The sequence below is a fragment of the Triturus cristatus genome, chromosome 4_2 (assembly GCF_964204655.1).
Source record: "Triturus cristatus chromosome 4_2, aTriCri1.1, whole genome shotgun sequence".
In the NCBI taxonomy this organism is placed as follows: Eukaryota; Metazoa; Chordata; class Amphibia; order Caudata; family Salamandridae; genus Triturus; species Triturus cristatus.
The window spans coordinates 40,278,739-40,305,624 of record NC_140586.1 but is presented as its reverse complement, the minus strand read 5'-3'; the positions used below and the strand labels follow the sequence as shown (position 1 = coordinate 40,305,624).

At 46.9% G+C, this 26,886-nt stretch overlaps 1 protein-coding gene across 6 annotated transcripts in view; it reads left to right on the top strand.

Moving 5' to 3' along the window:
- The window catches only part of LOC146832901 (breast cancer anti-estrogen resistance protein 3 homolog), a 169,768-nt gene that overhangs the window by 60,903 nt on the left and 81,979 nt on the right, over positions 1 to 26,886 (top strand). For all 6 annotated transcript variants that reach the window (XM_085600344.1, XM_085600347.1, XM_085600342.1 and 3 more), the window contains exon 2: positions 1,470 to 1,583. In XM_085600344.1, coding sequence (XP_085456470.1) covers positions 1,476 to 1,583 — 108 coding nt within the window. In that variant the 5' untranslated portion in view covers positions 1,470 to 1,475. The remainder of the gene's footprint in view (positions 1 to 1,469; positions 1,584 to 26,886) is intronic.

The following is a 26,886-nucleotide window of genomic DNA, read 5'->3' as shown; positions in this document are numbered from 1 at the left end:
TTGTGGTCATCTCTAAATTAGCCAAACAGCGTCAACTTGTGGCAGACTGTCACAAGCTGAGCACAGGAAACCACCGGCTCAAATTAAGCACGCTTTACCCGGAAATGGTATTTGCGTGCTTGTGACTGGTGCGGGAGTGCTGGGACTTCTTGTTTTACGGGCCCCACTCATTGCTTGTCCCGGAGAGGGACTGTGCTTGCCTGTCGTTGGTGCAGGAGGCTGGTTCTGGTATGGAAGGTCTTGTACGTGCTGGTGGTTGCGGACAGTGAAGGGGCAGGAGTGGTTCTTGTGCGATGGAAGAAAGTCTGTGAGTGCTGATGTGGAGGGTGGTGGCGGTGCAGAAATATTGGTTGTGCGGTGGAAAGCCTGGGACTGGGTGGCTGTGGAGGGCATGCAGCGGCATTGATTATCCTGCGGAAGGTCTGTGCATAGTGCCATTACTGGCAACTTCCCCCTTCCCCGGTCTGAGCATGCACGGATGAATAAATACACAAGACAACTTTTGTTCTGGGCAAATATTGCTGCAGGTTTATTCCATACAAGAGTATGCAATATGTGGGTTATCTTACGAGCGATCCAAGAGCGGGCAGCTGTACCAACCTATGCTGCCCCCGCCTGCCTGGTGAGCCGGCACAGTGGGACACCCAGTCAGTGCTACCTTTGATGATCCTCTTCCGGATCACGTGACACGTTGGTCTCTTCTACTCACGCCCTTTCCAGGACGGAGCGTAGCAGGGCAAACCCCCGGTTGTTCAGGCCCCCAACCGCCCGAAGGACTAACGGGCGGGTCACGGTCTTCCAGGAACCTGCCATGAGGCTCCTGGTCTTTGGCTCTGCCACCCCTACTGTGCTGCGCAGAGGTACCCTTACTGTACCGGTCTGCCGCAGAGGTACCCTTACTGTACCAGTCTTCTTCCAGATTGCCCTGTAACTCCGCCTGCAACACAAAAGAGAACATTAAAACATTCTGAGTACCCTGTCCACCAGCCGAAACACTGGGTAAGAGGTAGGGTGGGAGACGGCGTGGTTGGTGGACAGAGGCCGCCAGGAGGGGCGGGGGAGGCTTATATGCCCTCCCCCCACCTGGCGCACCGGTACTGACGCCACTGTGGCAACATGGCAAGTTGGCTCCTGCTGGAGCCCCCAACCACTAGAACGGGGTGAGTGGTGCCCAAAATGGCACTAAAGGGCTGCCCTCTGTATTTGCCCCCTGCGGGGGCCTCGGTCAGCCGCAGTCTGGTGGCTGTTGAGAGTGGTGCTGTGAGAGTTCTGGTTTAGTTTTGAAAGGTCTGCATGGGGCGGTGCTTCTAGAGGGTTGTGTAGGAGCACAGGGTGTGCCGTGGAAGGTTTGTAATGGCTAGTGGCTGTGGAGCGTGTGGTAAGGGCACTAAGTGCCTCCAGTCAGTGATAACCTCAAGGTGCTGCTTTGAAGCCTTTTTAGATTTAACACATATTGTATTTTTTTACAGTAAGAGATGGAGTCCAAGAAAAACAGCCTGAAGAAGGAGCTGGAGGAGGAATTCAAGCTGAGCACAGATGATCTACAGAGCCACGCCTGGTACCACGGTCCAATCCCACGACAGGTAAATACAGCCTGACACTGCCAAGCCTGATACCATGGGCCAATCCCACGATGGGTAAATACACCCTGACACTGCCAAGCCTGGTACCACGGGCCAATCCCAAGACGGGTAAATACACCCTGACACAGCCACGCCTGGTACCACGGGCCAATCCCACGACAGGTAAATACACCCTGACACGCCTGGTACCACGGGCCAATCCCAAGACGGGTATATACACCCTGACACAGCCACGCCTGGTACCATGGGCCAATCCCAAGACAGGTAAATACACCCTGACACTGCCACGCCTGGTACCATGGGCCAATCCCAAAACAGGTAAATACACCCTGACACAGCCACTCCTGGTACCACGGGCCAATCCCACAGCAGGTAAATACACCCGTACACTGGTACGCCTGGTACCAGGGGCCAATCCCATGGCAGGTAAATACACCCTCACATGCCATGCCTGGTACCATGGGCCAAACCCACGGCAGGTAAACACACCCTCATACTGCAACGCCTGGTACCAGGGGACAATCCAACAACAGGTAAATACACCCTGACACAGCCACTCCTGGTACCACGGGCCAATCCCACAGCAGGTAAATACACCCGTACACTGGCACGCCTGATACCAGGGGCCAATCCCATGGCAGGTAAATACACCCTCACATGCCATGCCTGGTACCATGGGCCATATCCACGGCAGGTAAACACACCCTCATACTGCAACACCTGGTACCAGGGGACAATCCAACAACAGGTAAATACATCCTGACACAGCCACTCCTGGTACCATGGGCCAATCCCACGGCAGGTAAATACACACTGCCACGCCTGGTACCATGGGCCAATCCCACGAAAGGTAAATACACCCTGACACCGCCAGGCCTGGTACCACGGGCCAATCCCACGACAGATAAATACACCCTGACACTGCCACACCTGGTACCATGGGCCAATCCCACGACAGTTAAATACAGCCTAACACTGCCACGCCTGGTACCATGGGCCAATCCCAAGACAGGTAAATACACCCTGACACTGCCACACCTGGTACCATGGGCCAATCCCAAGACAGGTAAATACACCCTGACACAGCCACGCCTGGTACCATAGGTAAATCCCACGGCAGTTAAATACAGCCTGACAGTGCCACGCCTGGTACCACGGAGCAATCACACGAAAGGTAAATACACCCTCACATGCCATGCCTGGTACCATGGGCCAATCCCACAGCAGGTAAACACACCCTCACACTGCCACACCTGGTACCAGGGGACAATCCAACGACAGGTAAATACATCCTGACACAGCCACTCATGGTACTATAGGCCAATCCCACAGCAGTTAAATACAGCCTGACACTGACACTCCTGGTACCATAGGCCAATCCCAAGACAGGTAAATACTCCCTGACACTGCCACGCCTGGTACCACGGGCCAATCCCACGACAAGTAAATACACCCTGACTCAGCGATGCCTGATACCTCGGGCGAATCCCACGACAGGTAAATATACCCTGACACTGCTACGCCTGGTACCATGGGCTAATCCCAAGACAGGTAAATACAGACTGACACAGCCACGCCTGGTACCATGGGCCAATCCCAAGACAGGTAAACACACCCTGACAAAGCCACGTGTGGTAACACAGGCCAATCCCACGGCAGGTGGATACACCCTGACACAGCCACACCTGATACCACAGCCATATTCCTGACATATATTAATGTAATAACAGTGGCACGCCTGATACCAGGGGCTTACCTATGACAGGTAAATACTGCCCGTCAGAACCACATTTTCACAGGCCTGTGCTCCTTCAAGTGAACACAATCACACCTGGTATGTTGGGCATATTCGAAACACCCTAAACCGAGCCACGCTTGACACTACCTGGTGCCCATGCCACGAAAGGTAAATACGCCTGACAGAGTCAACTCTGGCCCTCTCCAGGATAGAGCCTGATAGAGCCACAGTGGGTTAGATGAGCCCATCCCATGCTCGGTGAAAGCACGGAAAGCCACGCCCGCCATCAAGTAAGATGAATACCACAAAATGAAGCCACACTGGGTAACGGAGACCTACTTTAGATAGTTAAATGCACACAACTACGGGGCTACACATGGAACAATACCGGCTCCATCACAAGTGCATCTCGAAAGAGACACATTTGCACTGGCCCATTCCATGAAAGGTAAATATATCTTGACACAGCCACACAGGCAAAGGCCTTTTCCAGTCAGGTACATACACCCTCAATAAAACCCATAGCACAATTGGCTCAATCAATGGCAGAGAGAGCCACACATGATTAGTGTGGGGGACGGATTCCACAACAGACCCATTCCTGTGGTACCAGGCGTGACAGAGCCATGTCTGGCACCACAGGCTCAACCAGACATGTAAATACACACAGAACCATACCTGGCACATATGTCATATGCAATGGCGGGTACATTCACCTGTCAGAGACATGTCTGGGACCATGCCCCCATTCCGCAACAGGTGCATACGCACACAGAGCCAGGCCTGGTGTGACGGGTCCATTCCATGAAGGGTACCATAGCCCAGCACAGACACACCTGACACCAAAGGCCTATTTCAAAATGATAAATGCAGCAACACAGCCATGTTTGACTCCATTTGTGTACTCTATGATTGCTAAATATATAAAATGACAGGGCAGCGCTATCAAGAGCCCATTCCATACCAGCTAATACACCCTGACACAGTCAAGCCTGGTACCATTATAGGCATGTTCTATACAGGCCCACACTGTCTTAGGCCCATTCAATGACAGGTAAATACACCAGACAGCGCCACACCTACCATCCATTCAAAGGGCCGTAAATACACCAGACAGCGCCACACCTACCATCCAATCCAAGGGCTTTAAATACACCAGACAGCGCCACACCTACCATCCAATCTAAGGGCCCTAAATACACCAGACAGCGCTACACCTACCATCCATTCCAAGGGCCGTAAATACACCAGACAGCGCCACACCTACCATCCAATCCAAGGGCCCTAAATACACCAGACAGCGCCACACCTACCATCCAATCCAAGGGCCATAAATACACCAGACAGCGCCACACATACCATCCAATCCAAGGGCCCTAAATACACTAGACAGCGCCACACCTACCATCCATTCCAAGGGCCGTAAATACACCAGACAGCACCTCACCTACTATCCAATCCAAGGGCCCTAAATACACCAGACAGCACCACACCTACCATCCAATCCAAAAGCCGTAAATACATCGGACAGAGCCACACCTACCATCCAATCCAAGGGCTGTAAATACATCGGACAGCGCCACACCTACCATCCAGCCAAGGGCTGTAAATACATCGGACAGCACCACACCTACCATCCAATCCAAGGGCTGTAGATACATCAGACAGAGCTACACCTACCATCCAATACAAGGGCAGTAAATACACCAGACAGCGCCACACCTACCATCCTATCCAAGGACTGTAAATACAGCAGACAGTGCCACACCTACCTTTCAATCCAAGGGCCCTAAATACACCAGGCAGCGCCACACCTACCAACCAATCTAAGGGCTGTGAATACACCAGACAGCGCCACACCTACCATCCAATCTAAGGGCTGTAAATACACCAGACAGCGCCACACCTACCATCCAGTCCACGCACTGTAAATACGTCAGACACAGCCACACGGGGTCCCAAGGGACCATTTAGTGGCACAGATAAATACACCCCAACAGAGCCACGCGCCTACACCCCACCACCTGGTGCCATGGGGCTATTCCACAGTATGTAATCCCCCCTGACACATTCATGCCTGGTGCCCTGGTCCCATTTCACGATAGATAAATGCACACTGACAAAGCCATGCAACCACATGCTCATGGCACAGTAGGTAAAGACACAGTGGTATAGCCATGCCTAGTACCAAGGACTAATTACACATCAGATATAAACCCCACCCCTGGGACCATGGGTCCACTTTGCGACTGGTAAGCACACCTGGACCAAGTAGTGCTATTACAGGCCCATTCTGCGGTACCACGCCTGAACACAGGCACACCTGTGTGCCGGAGGCCCATTTCAAAACAAAAATACGAAACAGTGGTACATATGGTTCCAAGTGTCTTTCACGTGACAGGTAATTAATGATACCTTGACATAGCCATCTGTGGTACCATGGGCCCCAACCACGGAAGACAGATACACCCAACACAGCCTCTTCTGGCAGCATTGGCCCGTCACATGAAGTGTATATTTTACAAAAGACGACAACGTCACTAGAAGAGGACTATCTCCTAAAAATACAAGATTGGGAGAATGAATACAGGTTTATGCTACCTTTGTTTGATTCCAAGGGCTGGTACTGTGTTTCTGTGGAAGGCTTGATGCACCCCTGTTGCACGTGTGTTACATTGATGCTGCATGATTTATACACTACACACAACTGACAGCGCAACATCCAATGTCTTTTTATTTTCGAGATTTGGGAAGGACTGATGTTGATTTATGATTCACATGTGTTTTACGTGTCTCAGCAGGGATATGTGGATAATTGATTTTATATAATGCTTGTGTCTATGATGTGCTTGTATTTTTAGGTCTGGCATAAAGACAGCTTTAGTTGTTTCGCTAGTCTCGTTTAAAACAAAAAAATCAAAACGAAAAGATATACTTATATTAATTCATAGTCTGAGAGACTTTCAATGAGCCCTCCTCATTCATTGGCCATTCCAAGTGTCTTTCGCATTTTGTTCTCATCCACCACAGCATAAGGCAAAGGGCAATGAGCCACTTCAGTCATTGGCTGTCTTCATAGTGATTGATGTTTTTTTTCTGTCTGATTACATGTGCATCCGCACTTTTTACTTATTTTTCTGTGCAAACATAAATAACTGCCAACTTTATACAGTGTCATTTTAAATGTTCCTAATTTTGTAAACGTTTAATTTCTATTTCATATGCTTGCAAATAAATAAAAAAAAAGAACCATGGGACCCATGACCTGCTTCCGAAGGCTAGACCTATTCACTTTGACAACGTTATCCTGTAGTTGCAACGTTTATTGTCAGGGCTGCTATAGTTGGAACACTTGTGATCTGTGCATACATTGGATTACTTAATTGTTTTTATTTTATTTTAATGCAATGTAATGGTGTAAAAACTAATCACTAAAATCGACTGAAATGTAAATACCACATCAGAGATGGGAGGCTCAGTGTAGTCTCAAGTGTGGCTCAGGTCAGCGGTCTAGCTTCGGGACGGCCCTCGTCTTGTGGAAATACTAAGGCACTTGTGCGCCTCCTAGGCTGGCACTGCTAGGAACAAAGTTATCCAAGTATTTCAGGAATGGGCATGCCTGGAGCAGAGATATGTGCGCTTCCTTCAACACTTTCACATTCAGATGGCAGGGTGAATGCAAAACATGTACGTACTTGACAGCGTGACGCACTGAGAGCGTGTCTCAGAGAAAGCCCACTGTACCCTCTCACCTCACTGTTTTGATGACTTGATTAATGGCCTCCATTAGGTGCCAGGCTTCTCCTGAAACAGTTTTGTTAAGCAGGACGAAGCCATTCGTGTTAATGTATAAATAGCCCGCCCTGCCTCACACTTGACTTGGTGTCATGGAAACCAGCAGAGATGGTCATTTATTGGTTTACTTTATGTGGTAAAATTCACTTTCTTTGTTGTAGCCTTCAACCATTTGAAAAGTGACTCTCGGCAGGTTTGCAGACTTGTATCTAGAGAGATTTCTTAGAAATGGTTCAAACTGATTTTGCTTGTGTCACATGCACGCCAATTGTGGGCTTTGTTGAACCCAGCTTAGCTCTTGAAAAGAAGCACAAAGCATTGTCCATTTGTGTACAAGCGTAGAGAAGTAAATGTCCAGTGGCTGAACTGTTGTTGACTGTGTGAGAAATTTCGGCTAGCATTCCCTCGCCTCCTTTTCACTTAATTGTGTGAGTACAGGCAGATCACTTTTTTCACTTGTCACATTTTCTGTAACTGACCAATTTGGGAGTACCAAGAATAGCACCAGCAGTAGGCAACACTCTCCAACCCCCGCCCACAATAGCATACATGTTCTACGCATAAATAAAACACACCACACAAATTTTGTTTGGGTAAAAACTGCTCCAGGTTTATTACATACACCGTTATGTAATATGGTGGGTTATCTTACGGGCGATCCAAGGGCAGGCAACCATCTGGGCCGTCTGATGAGCCAAGCAGCACTGGGGCGAACCCCATCTGTGCTGCCCCTTTGGTGATCCTCTTCCCGGATCACGGTCCCTTATTAAGCACGCCCCTTTCACGGCGGAGCGTAGCAAGGCAAGCCCCCGGTTGTTCAGGCCCACAACCGCCCGAAGGACTGACGGGGCGCCGACACGGTTTTCCAGGAACCTCCCATGAGGCTCCTGGGCTCTGGCACCCCCCTAGGGTGCCGCGCAGAGGTACCCTTCGGTACCCATTTGCTTCCAGTTCTCCCTGTAACTCCGCCACAGCTCTGGAGGTGGCCACCGTCGCCACCAGAGTCCCCCACCAAAATAGCTATAGTCTTGCCCGCTAACTCTCCTGTCTAGAGCCTCCTGCAAATCTAGATGAACGAGAACATCCCTACTGGTTATCGATACCCCATCTATATCCCAATAGCCCTAGACGTTAGCTTGGATCAGCTAGTGTCTGATGAAACAAAAACGCCCTTTATGCCTGTGAAGTTGTGCCAAGCACTATTCACCTCACGCCGCAAAGTTCCACTGCGTCACATGACTCAGCCCCATCCCACTCAGGGCGGGACAGTTTCAGACACCCTGGCACACGATGCCCCTCCTATTTGCTGATCACACTGGCAGCCACCCATCTAGCACCGTGTGTGACTGGACACATGTGTCTCCCATCTCTGGGACAGCAGCTCACATGTTAGAAGACCGTTCCTACCCCGCTTGCTAAGTCCATGCGCACAGGGATGTCCATAACAGGCGTATGAGACAATGAGCATGGCTACGCTCCAGCACTTGCCCTGCATCCCTTATTCCTTATGGGAATTTCAAACGCTCAGCTCCCTCTGGTGAAGCCCCCTAGGCATACCCGCTCAGAGAATCTGTCCGATTCGATACAGGGCGCACTGTCTGTAATCCAGTGCCTAACACTTGATGTGGGAGATGCCACACACTGCCTAGGTCATGGAAACCTTAAGGAGCACACCATTTTCTCCTGGGCATACCACTAAATGGGACTGGCTCCACCCAGCTGTAACCCTCCTAATGGGCTGAGTAAATGCGGCCCAGGATGACCCTTAAACAATCCGCGTGGTGTGATGCCACAAGCCGTATTGGTAATAAGAACCTTAAGAAGGGAGGAGGAGCCAAGATGGCGACCGGGACGGCAGCGTAGACTCCCGGCTCCGTGAACCTCCGCACCCCGCACGGATATCCTGCCTGAGATCCTCAATTTGTGCTACGTGGTCGTGTTTCTGAAGGAGAGGGGCTCCCGACTGTGTGACTCCGAGGTTTCTAGCCGTGCTATCGCCGGAGAAAACTGCATCTGAACTTTGCGGCCTGTGCGGCCCTGGAGCCGGGACATCGAGTGGACGCCGTGGCCGGGTGGCAGTGCGACAACAGCGGCCGGTGGTGACTGGGTGGAGTCGGCCCACCGAAGCGGTGTTAAACTCGGCCTACATTTCGGCGTGGTCACTTCTACTGCCCAGTGTAGCTGACCGAGTGCATGACCGGGGGTGCAAATCTTAGATCCTCCGGTGACTGCCCCTGCCTTGCTGGTGAGCTGCCCGGCCGCCGTCTGTATCCTGCCCCGATCATTGCGGGCCGCCCCCGGATTTCTACGGGAGCTGGTCCGTGGTGGGGACGACTGTTGCCCGTGACCACGGATAGTTTTTTGCCTGCCCCCGGAACCCGGTCACCCGCGACGTGGACATCGCGACGCTTGTCCCGGGGTCCCGGCCCCGGTGAGGGTCGGGCGTACTTGGCGGCCATCTTGGGTCGATGAAGCCTACCATCCTGTCCGCTGGGCCGCAGCGGGCCTGTGAGCGTACGATTCTTGGGAGTGTGGCGGCGAGATCACAGAGAGCTGAGCTGGGGTACGGCGACCTCCTCGAGGCTCTTGGTACTCTTCACTCCTCCTTGGTTCATGGTTTCGTGATCTTGGGGAGTAAGCTCGATGGTGTGGCGTCGGAGTTGGGGCAGTGGCGGCCCGCCTGTCCGCACGAACACAGAGTCTACCCACACTGCGCGCAGGAGGACGCTGTGGCGGCCCCCCCTGAGGTTAGTACACGACTGGACGCCCCGGCCAGTATGCTACAGTGTGTTCGACCTTCTGAGGGCCTGATCTGTCCCGGAGGCGTTGGACCTGAGTGGGATGTGGTGGCCTCATCCCGTGCATGCCCTCCTGCGACCCAGAGACAACTCCAGCAACTAATGTCTGTTTTGGCTGCTTCTGCCTTCCTGAGCCTTGCGTGCAGTACAGACCCTAGGGCAGCACTGGGAAGCCTGTTTCCTCACGCGGCGGACTGTGTTGATGCTTAGAGACTTCCACCCCACCTGTGTGCGTCGCTTCTCTGTCGTTGTTGGACATTCCTCTGCCTAGGAACATTGGGTATGGTGCTGGGTCGAGGGGTTGGCATGGGCAGAATTCCACAGAGTGGTCAGGGATGAGGCTGGCCCCTCGGGGGTGGTCGCCTAGTGGACGGGCGGGCTTTGGGTGGTGTGCTCTCCTGACATGGCTACTGGCACAATAGGTGCATAATGCTCCCCATCGTGGTTTGAGAAGATTGTTTTTGTGCTGTTCCTTGTTCACTTTAGGGGAACCTTACCGTGCGGGAGGGAGAAGCCGGGGGTCTGTTATGAAGGCCCTCCTCCAGTTTATAAATGCTTTCTCAACCCCCCCGTCTGGTGGGGGTCCTTTCCTACTTCTTTTTCCCTATTCTTCTACATTTCGGGTCTGGTTCCAGGGCGACAGGCACACTGCTGGGGGGGGGGGGCCGTACTCATCTGCAGCGGTGCAGGGTGGGGGGTTGGGGGAGGGGACTCTGTATTCCTTCATCTTTTTTCCATGGCCTCCTTTTTCTTCTCTGATTCTTTTTGTCTTTCTTTTTCTGGGATCAGCGTGATACACCTCCTTTTGCTATGCCTTGTTGCCGTTCCATGTGTTCACAACTTCCGGGGTGTTCTTGGGGAGTTCTGGCGGGCGGGGGACTGCGGGCGCAGCTGTAGACTATGTTTTTCTCCATCCTGATGTTCTTGTGTTTGCGCCATTGACCGAATAGATTGCTGTAAATCGCTAACGTTCATTACTCTGCATATCCGTGATCGTTGTTTTAAAATTGCTTGTCACCTGATCCTTCTGCCTTGTTTCATCATAAAATGAAAACCTCTTTCTCCTGGTGCCCTACTTACGCTGTCCACAGTATAAGCAGTACGATTTTGCTCCCCGAAGTGCTGCCTGTGTTTATACTTGTCGTTCTTGCTCTGATTGCTTAGCGGCCGGCCCTGGGGGGTTGTAGGCCCATACTTGTTCTTCTTGAACTGTCAATAAAGGTTTTCAAAAAAAAAAAAAAAAAAAAAAAAAAAAGAACCTTAAGAAGCACACAATTACCACCTGGGCGTACCCCTCAATGAGACCGGCTCTACACAGCTGTAGGCCAGAGGGACACAATATTCAACCGATTTACTGGATTCTGCCACTTGGTACCCTACTGGTTGCAGCTCTGTGTTTATGTGAAGCGCGCGTGCCCCCGGGGCATGAAGTCATTGATAACCGGGTATGTTACCCACTCGCTGATGTATCGCTAACTTCCCTTATTTGGACTGAAGGAAAGCTGGATGATTCCTAAGGACTGTGGACTTAATACTCCAACCCAGTTTGACCCCAAAACTTGGGACAGGCCACAAAGTAATCACGCCCTTCAAGGTGCATTCCTCTAACTCTTGGCTCCGTGTACATATTGTTTTTCTTTCTTTTCAGAGAATTCCCCCTGATGAAGGGCTAAAACCCGAAATGCATCGGGGACATGTTTAAATCTTTTGTGATGCAAGTATGTTAATGCATACACTTTAAAGACACATCAAATTGCTTTTTCGTTTGAATGAAGATATTGAGAAAGCATATCAACTCAGTTATGGCCTTGCCATCGGTGGAAAAATAATTCCTCAGCTGTAAATATTTTAAAAAATGATGACGAGGAAGGTCAAACTCATTTTGTAGCGCAATAAAATGACATAGGCCATTCAGATCGACTAACGACCCCAACGTCAATATGCCTAATCTATACCATACTTCACAGCCCGAATCATGAAAAACACCCGGGAAAAGCCAGGTTATCCCAGAGCAGTGTGTCCCATGTAGTAACTTTATGGAGTACTTGGCACAGATCTCTCCCAGATAGTTACAGTATCCTTGACAAACTTAAACCTTACCTGTATGTAATAATTAGGGTCTGTTATTCAATAGGAAAAAAGTTTGCTCTCTGTACCCAATGCCAAATAATAACTGAATACAGATAAATCCGGTTCTGCTGGAGCAAGCAGAGTATGCTAACGACTGGCAAAAGCGGCCCAGAAATATTGCTTAAAATCTGGGAACTGCAAACCCCTCTACCGGTACGGCAGTTTTAATAAGCTTATAGAACGCGCCGCCCGCCTATACCCTCAAATAGAACTGCTTAAAGCTCTCTCTAACTTCTTTAAAAAAACACGTCTGGCACCCCTAGTGGTATAGCCCAGAAAAGATAAAAGCATTTTGGGAGGATATTCATTTTTATTACATTACCGCAACCTATATTGCTTATTGTAAGCGTTTTCCAAAATCGCAATTTTGTAATCACAGACTTTAACAGGGGCTCATAGTTCAATTTAAAAATCTTGTCTATCTTAGCACTTAATTTAATTCCCAAATAAGTAGCTGTATTTACTACCACCCGTATTGACATAGCTGACTCATAGTTCAACAGTAACTGTGTTTTGGCTATATTCAATTTATAGCCAGAGACTGGGCGGAATTTCCTAGCTTCCTCCACAATGCACTTAATAGGATGTCCTGGTTCATCAGAGTATATTGGCACATCGTCCGGATGTGTGCTGATCGTTAATTCACATTCACTGGATACCTTAGGGCTGAACCCAACATTCCTTTGTAATGCCAACAATTAAGGCACTAAATACAGTGCAAATAGCAGAGAAGGGAGCGGGCAGCCCTTCTGTGTGCCTTGCCATATCTTAAAAGGTGATGAAGGTATACCCATATATATCAATTTACCCGAAGGAGACTTGTACAAAGCCTCTACACATTTGCAAAATCGTTTACCAAGCCCAAAGGCCTCCATAAAAATTCCCTGGTAACCGTATCAAAAGCCTTCTCGGCGTCCAATAAAATCATAGCCAATTTTGTCTCCCTTCTGTCTCCTACATCGAAAGCAGCAATTGCAGTGTTAATATGACTTATGGTGTCCCTGCCTGGAATAAAGCTGTGTTGTTGCTTGGATACTAATTCTGGTAGGATCGGGGCAAGCCGCATAGCCAGGACTTTAGCGAAAATCTTCTCATCAGCATTGATAAGACAGATGGGTCTATACGAACCCATCTCCTCTGGTGGTTTTCTCTTTTTTGTACATAAATATTGCTATCTTGGTCATATTCCAAGTATCTGGAGCTTTACCAGCTTCATCTATATACTATGTTACCCTTAAAAGTGGTGGGATTATAATGTCCTTAAATGCTTTGTAAAATTCCATGGGGATCAGATCATCACCTGTTGTCTTACCCAAGGGCAGGGCAGTGAAAGCAGCCTCTAGCTCCCCAGCAGTTATATCGGTATTTAACAATACTGCCTGTGATGCTTCTGCCGCTGGCAGCCTACTGCCTTCTACATATGTTGCTGCTTCTACCGTGCAAGATATTGGAGTTTGCTAATAGAGTTCCTAATAAAATATAGAAAGCTGCTCAACAATGGCTTGAGGAAGGGTATAGACTATACCATCATTGCCTTTAATACTCTGGAAAAGGCTTTTGGCCGTCCTGTCAGAAATCTGATGGGCTAACATATAGCCAACCAGATCCCCGCATTCATACTGAAGGGCCTTATTTTGGCATAGGTGGCTGCAATTTTCTTCCTCACTTCTTGACTTAATTTAGATCACTTGTTAGTAAGCTGCAGATACAAAGCACACTCACCAGTATGTCCTGTCCTGATCGCTACAGCATGGGACAATTCTAATTGTAAAATCTCCTGGGCCAGCTAATTGACACCATTTCAAGTGTCCCTGTTTTGTACATAAATAAACTGTGCAGTGACACGCCTGATATAAGCTTTAAGTGTGTCCCATACTACCAAAGGTAATACTGTCCCCGAGTTATCCTCCAGAAATCCAGCGAGAGAACTTTCCACCACCTTACAATATTCTAAGTTATTAAAGAGGTGTCTTGGCCGAGTGACGCCGTCGGCTATCTGCTCCTGACAATTTTATACCTAAAGTAATAGGGTTATGGTCAGATGACACTTTAGGGCATATCTCCATTTCAATATCCCAGAGGTTCCCCCATTTAACAAATATCATGTCGATCCGGGAGTAGTGCTTATGTGGGGATGAATAATAGGTATACCCGGGCATTGTAGGATACAGTGCCCTCTAGGCATCCATAAGCCCATGTAGCCAGCCAAGTTCAACAATAGAAGCCCTAACCTTCAACATTCATGTAGAAGCAATGATTAGCTGTATCTATTGCATAGTTCATCACACAGTTAAAATCTCCCATTACCAACATTTCCCCAGACCAATCCAGCAGTTTCAAATATAGCCTGTTCAACATCTCGGTATCGTCAACATTCGGCCCATAGACTGTACATATTACAAATTTCCGACCATCCACCAGAAGTTGGACAATCGCCCATCTGCCCCTACCATTGGATACAGCCCTCAATTTCTTATACTCCAAACTCTTAACTGCTAATATAGCTAGCCCTCGAATAGAGGTAGTCTGTGACGTGGTCGTCAGCAAATTGTAACCCAGTTGTTTATAAAGATGTCTATCTTTATAATCCAATTGTGTCTCAGTTAATGCAATTATATGTGGGTTGTACATCGTAATCTCCTCCCTTACCAATTTTCGTTTATTAAAAGAGTTGAGGCCGGATACATTCCAGCACATACATTTTAGCCTAATAATTGTTGCACCGATCCTGATCAGACACCATCATACGATAGTGCAACAGGAAAGTTGAAGGAGTGGTCAATGTGGCTGTTCTACACATGTCCAATAAAGGGACAAACCCCTGAAAACGAAGCATGAGAAGCATCTAATGCCCTCAGAGACATTCCCTAAAAATAAAGATGGGCGCATACTAAAGGAACAAACCCATCTACTAATATTGGCTGTTAGTAGTTCGTCCTTGTCTACTCTGTCATTCTCTCCAAAAGTTACTTATGGTGATTGACATTTGTTAACAGTAGTTGTGTGTTCCAAATATAACAAAACTGCTCCATTTACAGCCAAAACTCTTAACCGAGTGCACTCCACATTTTCTGGATTTTCAAAACACTCTTCTTGATCTAAATGTAAAATTAATGATATTTTTGGCAAAAAAGTTGGACCAGATTTTAAATTAATTAATCTGGGAGAACTTTCAAATGTGAAAGAGAAATAACCAAATGCCTCATATCACCCAGTAGAAAAATGACTTTTTAGGCTAGTAGATCTGTGGGCAGCAAAGACAAAAGTTCAACTGAAAGTTCTTGAAGAATTCTCCGAACCCGAGGCATATCCCATGGAGGAAGCAACACTTTCCAAGGTAAATTCCGGAATAAGAAACCTTTAAGAAGTCTAGATACTAATGGTGAACTGTCATCCAATCCACCCCATGTTTTTTTGGGACCAGGAATACAATGGAGAATAATCCATCGCCTTCCTCTTCCTGTGGAACTGGTACAGTAGCTTTTTTGAACAACAACTTTTGTATCCCCTCCGCCAATGGTGTCTTCTTGACAGTGTTCTCTGGCCAAGATCTGATTTGGACCCCAAATCTGGAGGAGGTCAATTGAAATCCAGACAGTAACCGTGTAGTACCACATTTCTTTCTTACCCACTGATCAGATACTGATCCTTGCCACGCTGAATAGAAAAGGCATCTCCCCACGGGAACCTCTAGTAGCAGTTGAGGCCTTTAATCAGGAAAAAGGAGGTTGGCGTCTGACAGGTGTCTGAAAACAAGACTTGCCCTTACCAGCAGGATGGTTTGATTGTTGTGTGAATGAACATGGTGGCTTGAATGCTGAGACTGAAGATGAACTATACTTTCCCTCCTGATCTTTGCCTTTTGAGTCTTGTCTAACACGGACTAGAAAGCGAACGCATGCTTGCAGGTTTTTTTTCAAATTCTGTTTTTACAAATTCATATAGTTTGGTACGAAATAACTTGTTGTTCCCAAAAGAGCACACGGAGAGGCAAAATGTTCTCCTTAGCCTCAGTTTTTTACACACACACACACACTCACTCACTCACTCACTCACTTACTCACACACACTCACTCACACACTCACACTTGCGTCTTTCACCATTAGATGCGCCACCAGTGAATGCAGGTTGTACTACTGAATGTTGACCTCCAGAATATAATGATACAGGGATAAAAGATGGAAGAACAAGTGCATATAGGAAAGTATAGATTTACTATTCCTAAATCCACAGTTAGGCACCTTGAAGATATGTATTGTGTAGGTACATATATGCAGAGTTAGGTATAGAAAATCTAGGCTTACGTACATGTTGATATTTTATTTTCAATATTGTGTCCTCGATGTTGCGTCTCATCGGTATTCTGGTATCAATATTCAGGGCGCACACCGTGAATGCACTAGCCCTGATTGAATAAAAGTCCACATCTTTTAAACATTCATCCTCTTCTTCCATGGCTGACAAGGCTTTAGAGTCTTTGTTTCTAGAAAAAACAGCTCTTCACCATGAGCGTTGGTCTGCACCATGGTGTAGTAGCGGCCCAATGACGAATCATGCCACTACTAGTGGGTGAGGGTAATCTTAACAACTGAGGGGCAGATTTACGAGTTCTGGCGCATCCCTGCAAATCAGCAGGGATGCGCCAGAAAAGATGCGACATGCAATTCCCTCCCTGCGCCACCACAAATGCGTCGCATTTACAATGCGGGCACCGTGGCGCAAGGAAAGGGAAATGCGTGTCACATCCTGTGGCGTAAGGGCGGCTCATTGCTGAAGTCGTGTCGCAAGCGCGACACAGCTCCAGCAATGCTCAGTGGCACCCTATGCCTAACATGCTGCTTCACTCCTGACGCCTGCTTCAAGCAGGCGCAGGGTTTTGACGTAGCATGTACGTAAAGGTGACTCATGGAAATCCTGTAGATTTCACTGCGTCACTTTTACCAGGCGTTCCTGCGATGGAACGCCCACCCTGCGCTGGAACGCCCACATGAAACCTAACGCAGGTTTCATGTGGCGCAGGGCTTTACAACGGGACGCATCTCCCTAGATGCGTCACGTTGTAAATAAGGCGCAACGTGGCGCATGGTTTACGCCGCCGCTGTGTCACAGAAGTGACGCAACGGCGGCGTAATTGTGGCGCATGGGGCTTGTAAATCTGCCACTAAATGGGTTACCCACCAGCTATTTAGATGTTCTTTTCTCCCCCTTGTCTGTTTTCTCCCTGAGTAGCCGCATATTGGTGGAGGTTACTGTAGCCCTTTCTTGTGTGTGAGTTTTAGTGTTATAGAGTGAGGGAAGGCTTAATATTTTGTCCCTCCCTTTGGTGCGTTTAAGACTTCAGAGGAAACAGCTTCTTCCTGCATCACCTTATGTCATGTAGAAATGTCTTGCCTCACTGATTTGCAGCAAAATCCCTATATGTGTCAGCTCTCATTGATACCGTGGAATCTGTAGAAACTTCCTTCAAAGCCACTTCACGACCCACTGGCTCTCTTGGGCTCAGATTTTCGACCTAAATCCTGTACGATTGGAGAGCATTGCATCTATTGGAATCACAGGGGAGACTTTTGACACAAATTTAGGACATGGTCGTCTCTGGATCAAGCTATTCCCTCTGTATTAGAGATATCTAGGAGTGGCGAAAAGGCATCTGCGAGGTGGAGGGTTCATTCTGTTTATTAAAGGGATCGACATAGTGTTCGGGGGTAACCCAACAATACCTCTATCATGCTCCAACAGTAATTGTCCCCTTTTGTTTGGACATAAACTGTGAAGAAGGGTCTTTCCCTTTCTAGTTATTCCCCCAGCCCAGTGACCTGAGAGAAGAATGTCTTTCAATAATGCACTGGTGGCAGCAGCCTCGGTCACCTCTGAAACTCCGCCTACCCGTGAAGCAAGCATGAATCGCCTGGTGGGGAAGGCCTGCTCCTGTTCATAGAGCGGCTAGGAGATTTGGATCTTGATCTAGAAGGAAGGAAATCTGGAGTAAGATCTTTTTCTGTGACCGTCACCCTGGATTTACCTCTGGGCTTTGGCATGATTGTACTGCTTTGCAAAGCAATTGCTCCATTTTAAGGAAGCATAGTTAGCCCACAGAAAATCATCTGGTCACCATCCAGTGGGTACTTAACCCCCCTGGCCCAGCAGCGGCTGCTTCCTTAAGGGTCGCCGGTCGTCTCTCCCCTTTAAACCCAGAAATAGTAGTATCGTTAGTGACGGGAGGCGGGCACCCTTCTGACACCTGGATAATAGAATGCCAATGGGTTCCATCAAAGGAACAGTAATCTTTCACACTAAGAATTAACTCTAAAGGTCACTCCCAGGAAGAGAAGACCATAAGGAAAAATAAAGATAGAAGAAGGACTAAAAAAGTAAAAATGTTAGGGTCAAGCAAAGTGTTAGACCAGGAAGAGCCCCAGGCAATCGGCCCATTGGTGGCTTGAAACAACCTAGGCAGCGGTATGGACCTTTTTAAAATATCTACTTGCCCACGGGATGCATTACTTCACAAATGTATTTGTCCTGTAAAAAAAATCCACCTGTCCCTTTTGGTGGTATGCGGTGAGGTGACAGATTAGGACATTGTTCTCATTATATTCAGGCTCTGATAAGTGTCTCAAATAATTCTCATATTCTATCATGGTTGGACACGTTTCTGATTTTCCCATATGTACGCATATCTATGTAAAGGAACTGAAGTAGGTGAAAAGTGGTAGTTCCAAGATTGGGATGCCCCTGTCACTCTGTGAACACCAACTAACTTGCATGGTGATGGGTATAGAACAATTCCTCTCCAGTCTCTTCCCACTCTAGAAAAGGTTGGAAGTTTACTGCTGGCAAGGGCAAGAATAGAACGTTTTCCAGGGTCGGTGATAAAAGAGGATTAAAATAGTGAATTGGCAATTGCTCAGTAGATTTTAGCAAGAGCAAGTATAACACATCATAACATATATTTGTAAATACACATCTTCACCAAAAATGGTTTCTGAGCAGTCAAGCAGATGTTTATTGTTACCAAACTCAGTAGTATGCATTTTATCAACCTCAGAAGGATGAATGTTGAGTGTACCTGCCAGGATGGAGACCTGTGGCCGTGTATATTTTCTCATTAAGAAATGGAGTTCACAAAAGTTTGCTCGGAGTATGGTTTCCAGCCATACCTCAGTAAACATTTTGTGAATTCCTGAAAGTATTAAATCTGCAACGAGTCAATTACATATGCACTTCTTTGTGTCTTTCTTTAAGAATTGCCCCCCTGGTGTATTCATGTTCCCCTTTATGGGTTTACACTGATTCTCCCTCAATTTCTTTATAAATATTGGCATGCATCAAAAACATTTTCTAAAACATGCCTCAGAGAAAGTTTAGCAAAACGATATTTTCAGGTTTCACATTTTGTTATGTATATGTTTTATTTTGAAATAAAAGGTCACCAATCTTCTTCAGGCTTCATCACATAATCAGGGAGAATGCTGTGAGCATTGTAAGTAGCCTCATATTGCTAAATACTGCAAACATATAGATGTTTATGTACTGAGCCCACACTCAGGAATGCATGCTGACCTTGCTACATTCCCTTACAGTGCGGGTCCTAATAAAGGCTTTGTTTTAATAAATCCTACATACAGGTTTGAACCATTTACACTTGTACAAATCTTGCTTTAGTGACCGACAATCCCTTCACTGTGATCTGGAACCAAATACATGAAAACTTGTTGCCCTTGACCTCAAACAATATGTCCTTGGAGTTGGGCAATAGGAATTCCACACCCTTGCTACTAAAGTTGGTCTACTAGCTCTTAGGTCCCAAAACCCTGCCACCTTCTAAAGGATCCATTCCCAGATGATGGCAGGGTATCCAGTCCTCCCAGGCCTCACTTGTGCCCTCGTGGAGCACAGGCGTAGGCCCCAAAGTCCTCCCCAGACATTGTCCCTCATTCTTTCAGACTGAATGTCTGTAGGCCCACAATACATGCTGCCTCTCTAAGGGCCATATGTATGAACACATTTTCCCATAGACACAGAATGGGTAAAACCCTTTGATACATCTGGCCCTTAGTCATTTGGAGGATAAATCCCTAGGGAGTCAAGTGGTCAAAACAACATTTAAAGACTCATAATAGTCCGGCGAATGCAGCAGGAATGCTTTGATCCTCGTTCTTTTGGCACCGAGTCTCACAGACCGGAGGCCAATTCCTTAATTATTAAAAAAAATACCAGTTATTCACTTCAGAAATAGCCGTTTAAGGTCGTGGCAATCCCCTTGGCATCGGTCCTGTATCGCGCATGAGGAAACCTTGAACTGACTCTTCGACATTTACATTTGCCACTATGGGGCACATGCATCAACAATGCCATTTGCGATTCCTTATTAGCGAAAAATAAGGAATCGCTAATAAGGAATAGCAAAAGGCTATGCATGTAGGAATCGCTATTCAAATAGCGATTCCTTAACTTTCCTTAATTGCTACTAGCAAATAGCGAGTAGCAATTAAGGAATGCCATCCCAATCATTCCTATGGGCCTCCAGGCCCATAGGAATGAATTGGAGATTGCATGAGCAAATAGCGAGTACCAGTAGGTTCTCGCAAATTGCTCATGCAATTTCAAGGGTGCAAGGGTCTCAAAATGACACCCTATTGCACCCCTGAAATTGATATGTGCACATATGTTGCACACACACATGCTCTAAGGGCATGTGTGTGCGCAACATGAAACTTTGAAAAATGCACAAAAGTGCATTTTTCAAACTTTTAGCAAATTACCATGCAGTTCATCTTCATGGTAATTTGCTCCCCCTATTAGCGAATTCGCTAATTTTTTTACTTTCATGCATTGCATTTAAGGAATCCCAAATTGAGATTCCTTAATTTAAGGAATCTCTATTTGGGATTCCTTAAATGCTATCGCTATTTAAGGAATCGCTATTTAAGGATTCCTTAAATAGCGATTTTTGCTTTTGGGTTGATGCATTGGGATTGGGTATTTTTAACTCAATACCGGGAGCTATTAGCGAATCGGTATTTTACCGACTGGATTTTGGCTTGATGCATGAGGCTGTATATTAATTAAGGCGCTTACAGGAGTGGCACTTCTATAGAAAACTTCTAGATCTCCATTACAAGTGATCTTTCATTTCAAGTTAAGAAAGCATAGGAGTGTGTGAGCTACACTTACCCGGTATCGCATCATATTTCATCAGAACCCAGGTGCCTTCTCCGAATATCCAAATACACTACGATTTATGCGAAGAGAAGGTGGGCACTCCATTTCAGATCCATGATAAAGGTGTGGCTTTCCTGATGAAGGAGCACAGCGCTCCGAAACGCGCGTTGAAGACCCATCACATAGCCACAATAATGCCATCCTTGTATAATTAAGATCATAATATCATGTTCAGATAATTGAACCATAGGCCACTAATCTGATCGATGGTGATGTTTCATGTGTTTTGCCATTTATAATTTACCATCAGTAGGATGGCTGATGTTTAGTGTTCATTATTTTCACTTTTGATAAAGGAGATATGTTTTTAAGAAAATGAGAATAAAATCAATGATGTTTTAGCGAACTTATGCTCTTACACAGTTTTTTCGTATCATATTTTGGGTTATTATGAGTCTTTAAATGTTGTTTTGACCACTTGACAGCCTAGGGATTTACCCTCAAATGTGTTATTGCCCTGCCCTAGGAATTCAAATTAGTTAGCAGGGGGTCCTAGTTATATGCATTAGCCTCTCTAAGTCATACACAGCCACACCCACGCAAGTACTTAACCAATGAGCCCCTCCCGGTGTTTCCAACCAATCAAGACACTGCTCAGTCACTCTGTGCGCAGCATCCCTTGGTCACCTGATAGAGACACCACACTTGTTCAGTCACACAGACATGAGACCATCCAATCCCCAAACACTCCACACTTACAAATGTATGAAAGTGGTACTTAAATCTACATGTAATGTACAGCATCTTTTCTGCCTTCGACGTTGAGTTCGTAAAAAAGGTAGGTAAATATTTCTCTTGGTGTAAATAGAACTCAGAGACATGTATGGGTAAGAAGACGAGTCACATTTTATCCGAAGTTTGCCATCTTCACTTCAGCCGATTTCGTAAAGTGTCTTTTAAATAAAGCACAGGTAAAAGATCCAGCAAACAAATTATTTTGCTAGTAAAGATATTTAATTCTTTCACAAACAAGTTGTGATAGAAAAGTCCCGCCAAGACCTGATGCTTGCTTACTTTCCAAACCGACATAATGGTCAACAAGAACCTGTTTTCCATCTACGCAGCTCTCAGTGACATCCCACCTAACCTAAGCAGATAGACTGATTAGTATTGTAAACTACAAAGATGGCGTGGGGTCCTTACATTTGAAGCTTCTGGGGGAAATACTAGAAGCGGTACAGAATATTCTGTTTGGTATTGGTCTAACAAAATAATAATGCTACTGTGTCTCCTACTCAGGATGGCAATTTCAAGAATTGGACGAGTTGGGCTGCAGTGTTACATGCAAGCAGTGCAGCATTCCTACCCATTTTCACTGATAAAAGGCTCTTGTGAGCCGCCCCCAAGCTGACGAGCTTTGGAACGCCTGCACGCTATGAGTGGGATTATACCTGAGAAAATTGGCAGCATGTCCAGCAACCGTAAATATTCTCTACTTATGAGAGAGGAATCCCGAAACACTGGTGTCTAGAAATACAAGTTCGAAAGACAGTATTAGCTGAAAAATGATATGAACTTTGTGTGAAAAACTGAACTACACCTACCAAGACGCTATGGGGTAATGGCGCTGTTACATGCAAGCAGTGTCCTACCCACTTTCACTGAGTTCCTTCTGTGATGCGCCTTCAACAACAGCGTGGTCGCCATTGTCATTTTTGCCACCATCCTATAGCTCGGCCGCTCTTATCCAGGTGTCCGCTACCACGACACTCGGCAGAGGAAGTTTGCCTGTCCGTCTCCACCGGTAGAGGTGTCAGAGGTACCCCCCAGGTTCTGACTGGTGTAAATATTTGCAGGCTTTTTGTGTCCACAAGTGTACTTTCTGTTGCTCTTTTATTTGCACACTAGCACTACTTAGTGAAAGAACATTGTTCTCTGCAAAAATATATCTTATGCAGAACCATTTTGGTGGCTATACATAAAGATATGTAAAACATAAACTATTGCAAAATCCACCATTTTCACGCCGGCGTGACAAAGTGAAAAACTTTGCAAGCTTCGCATAGAGTCAAAGTTTTCCGATTTCAAAGTATTTTATTAATTTTATAAGCAGATACATTAGCATTTCTGTTTCGAGGTTAACCAAACGTAGTTTGTATTGCAGTGATTACATGTACTTTGAAATATATGTTTAGCTAAACCCCTCTACCTTGACTTGCTGGAAAATTAGGCAAAGGATGAGAGAAAGAAAGAGGTAGGAAAGAAAGGGGCGAAAAGAGGATAGAAGAGAGGTTCTATATAATGAGCCAAATTGGACTTGTAGGCATGTGACAAAACCGACCAAAGTTTTCCATTAGAGTGCAATGGAAGGTCTTTACTATTTTGCACAGCCCTAGTTTCAATATCATTGGGCATAAAAACCGAGGGGCATATTATCAAGGACGGCGTTAAAATGATCGCCGCTTTAGCGGCAGAAAACTGCCACTAAAGCGGCGATAATGGGCTTGATAATATGCCGCAGAGAATTCCAATAGAAGCCAATGTTCACACCAGAAGCGGCGATAATTTTAACGCCGTTTCTTGATAATATGCCCCCGAGTGTATTCATAGAAATGCTGGTGAAATGAGTCAACATCATTCCTTGATGTTTCATTTCTACTCAGAGGGGTCAACTATCTGTTGTAGGCCCGCATTATAAGTTAATAAAGTAAATGTTGCCCCCCTGCAAACCCGAGGGCTCCAAGATTCCCAGCGTCTGTGACACCAGAGAGCTCCCTCTGCTGGACCACGTGGTGCCCCAGGGCAGCTCATCCTGACAGTTGTCAAATGAGACTCGGGATCAGTGATGGGCGAAACCTTCAGGTGAAATGTGACATGCAAAACACGCGCAATCCACCTTTGAAGAAACTTCACAGGCCCAAGAATTTTGAGGGCATTTCACAGAAGCTTGTGGAATTTCGCCGAATGTTGGGAGGCGTTCTGTAGTTCATCAAATTTTTTGGGCATCCGCAAAAAACAAAAAACAAACAGAAGACCGAGGCCTTCTTGGGGAGCCCTCCACAGCACAGCCGCGCCGCCCGGCTCTGTGCTCGATAGGTTCCACACATGGAAGTGACGTGGGCTGGGTGGCAAGCAAATGTCTGCCTTCAGCAGTTATGGTCTCCATGGTGATAATATTCAGGTTACTTCTCCCGCCACTATTCCTCCTTAGGTCGCTCCTTGGGTACTTGTTGGAAAGGTGCAGCACGTGCAGTACACCGGGGCCCACTGAACCTTCATTATGCTTATTTTATAACTATGACAGGGGGCATTTCCTTCCTTGCACTAAGGCCCACCATGATAGACTGGCTACGCTACTGTGTTTGGGTGCAACTTTTGACATTCTGTCGTCTGGGCTCTGCAGTGAAATACTAGTTCAACTCAGACAGCATGTTTTCGGAACGACTCTAAGGCGACAGGTAGTTTGCTGCCTTTTGCTGTGTGCTTTTGGACTCTCCCATCAGAATCTGCTCCCCGTGACGTCAGTGATACTGCGGGTGTATTCCTCTGAGCAGCGGTTTCAGGTTTCTACATATCTGGGGCTGTGTACAAGGAAGTGTCTCATTCTTGGCAAGCCGCGGGTTACGTTGTTGACAAATGCGGTCTGGCTCAGCTCCCCAGACCTCTCTGTGCCTTTCTCACTGTTCGCTGATCTGTGTCCGGAGTTTGCAAATAGTTCCAGACGGCTGCGTCTGGCCTTGACCTGGAAGCATTCTCCAAACTAGAGACAGTAACCTCGTACTCCCCCTTCGTTACTTTTATAATTGACTCGTCCTTATCCGGCTCCGACAACAGCCGGCAGAGAGGTGGGTCCGAAGCCCATGATGAATAAAATTGCAAGAGACTATACCATGACACATTTGGGTGTGGGCCGGGCCCAGTGCAGCGAAATCAGGGGAGGAGACAGAGACAGAGTTAAGAGAAATTATTTTAAAAAATGTAAAAAAGAAAAAAGGTGAGATGTGCCATGGCATGTGCACCCAGGTATTCACAGATGCAGTTTACATGCTTTACAGTTATAATTACATGCATGCATATTGTTTATCACATGAAAGCCATCCTTATTGGTTTTCCAATGCTGGGGGAAAAAATGCAGGGAGCACTCCAATGTCAAAATGCTATTTTGCCCAGAGTGCTAACAATCCTTGCACGAGTTCTGCACACTTCCCTTGTATATCAATATACTTTTTAGTGAGTTTGTCTTAATGAAGAGTTATGTTTACTACACAGTTTTTCATGATAAAAATTGGCTCATCCTGCTATGTTTAATAAAATCCCCAGTGGTCTTGGCAAGGGTATAGTTAGGGCTTGGTGGTGCGGGAGCACTGCAGAAGTTTTGCATAGTGGTACTACAGTGTAGTAGGCTGCAACTGCCTCGGTGGCACTCACAGGGGTTTGCTAGTCTGAAGGTATGGATAGGTAGACCCCAGTGCTAGGCGCTGACAGTTCCCCAGAGGTGTTATCTAGAGGTGTCCAGGGACGAACTGGGGATAGCGTAGTGTTAAGCGATGTCCTTACCGGAGGCCAGTGCCACCAGAGTGAGCACCATTCCCCTATGCACTCATATCCTGTTGTGTCTGCCTCTTCACAGAGAAGTTCCGGCAAAGGCGAACCCAGGAAAGCCTTTTGACTTTTTAAAAGAGCTTATAGAATTTTAGGGAGCCTCAGAAAAAAATGGAGAGTAAATATTTCTTACATTCTTGCTTTTGGTGAGAGCACTGAAGGTGGGGAGTGCTTCTGTGGCAGAGAAAGTGCTTTTTCACAAATCACAAATTAAGGCCCACATAATCTAACTGTAAGGCGCTCCGCGTTTTAACGGTCAGGCTGTGCACAGGAGCTACGCATGCAGATGGTGCTGGCTCCACGCCTCGTACCCAGTGTGCTTCTTCCTCAAGGCCCAGGGTCTCCTGCTTGTTTATGGTCTCATTTGTGACGGCCCCTGTGCTGCTGGGGTGTAGAGTTTGGGGGGCAGTGATGAAGCCCCTTGCCCTATGGACTGCTCCTGAACTAGGACAGGATGAGAGAGCAGGGGGTCACAGATGGTATATGAGCTAAACTTGGGACGCTATGGGGTGGCCACAGCAGCTGCTCCATTCGCCATCACCTTTAACATGGCTGTCTCCAGAAAAGGGGCTGGGCTCTCTCAACCAGCGGCTGGGCATAAAGAGCAGACTGCCGGTTAACCCCTATGCACGCTTTCCAAAGTGCTGTGTATCCCAGCTTGGTTGAGCCTGCCTCTATGCTACTCTGTTGTTGTGTACATGGTTAATGTTAATGTTAATGTTACTGGGTATTTGTTAAGCGCACGGCTACTCCTCAGAGTTAGGTTGAAAGTGGGTAGTAGCTTTACAAGAACCCCCGAAATAATGATGCCGATTTGAAACGGCTACTTTGTCAGGGATAAACATTGATTGCAGCGACTTCCAAGAAAATTGACCAGAAACCAATACGCAAGCAACAACATACTAGCATGCAACATCCAATGCAATGAACACCGCTGTAACACAATGTCTTTAGTGAAGCAAGAGACAAATCAACTGTCATGCGCACCCTAGATGTGGCCTATGTTTGTAATATAGATGGAGTCAAATCATTGCCAAGGGAGGTTTTTGTACAGTGCACATCCTGAGCTGATGT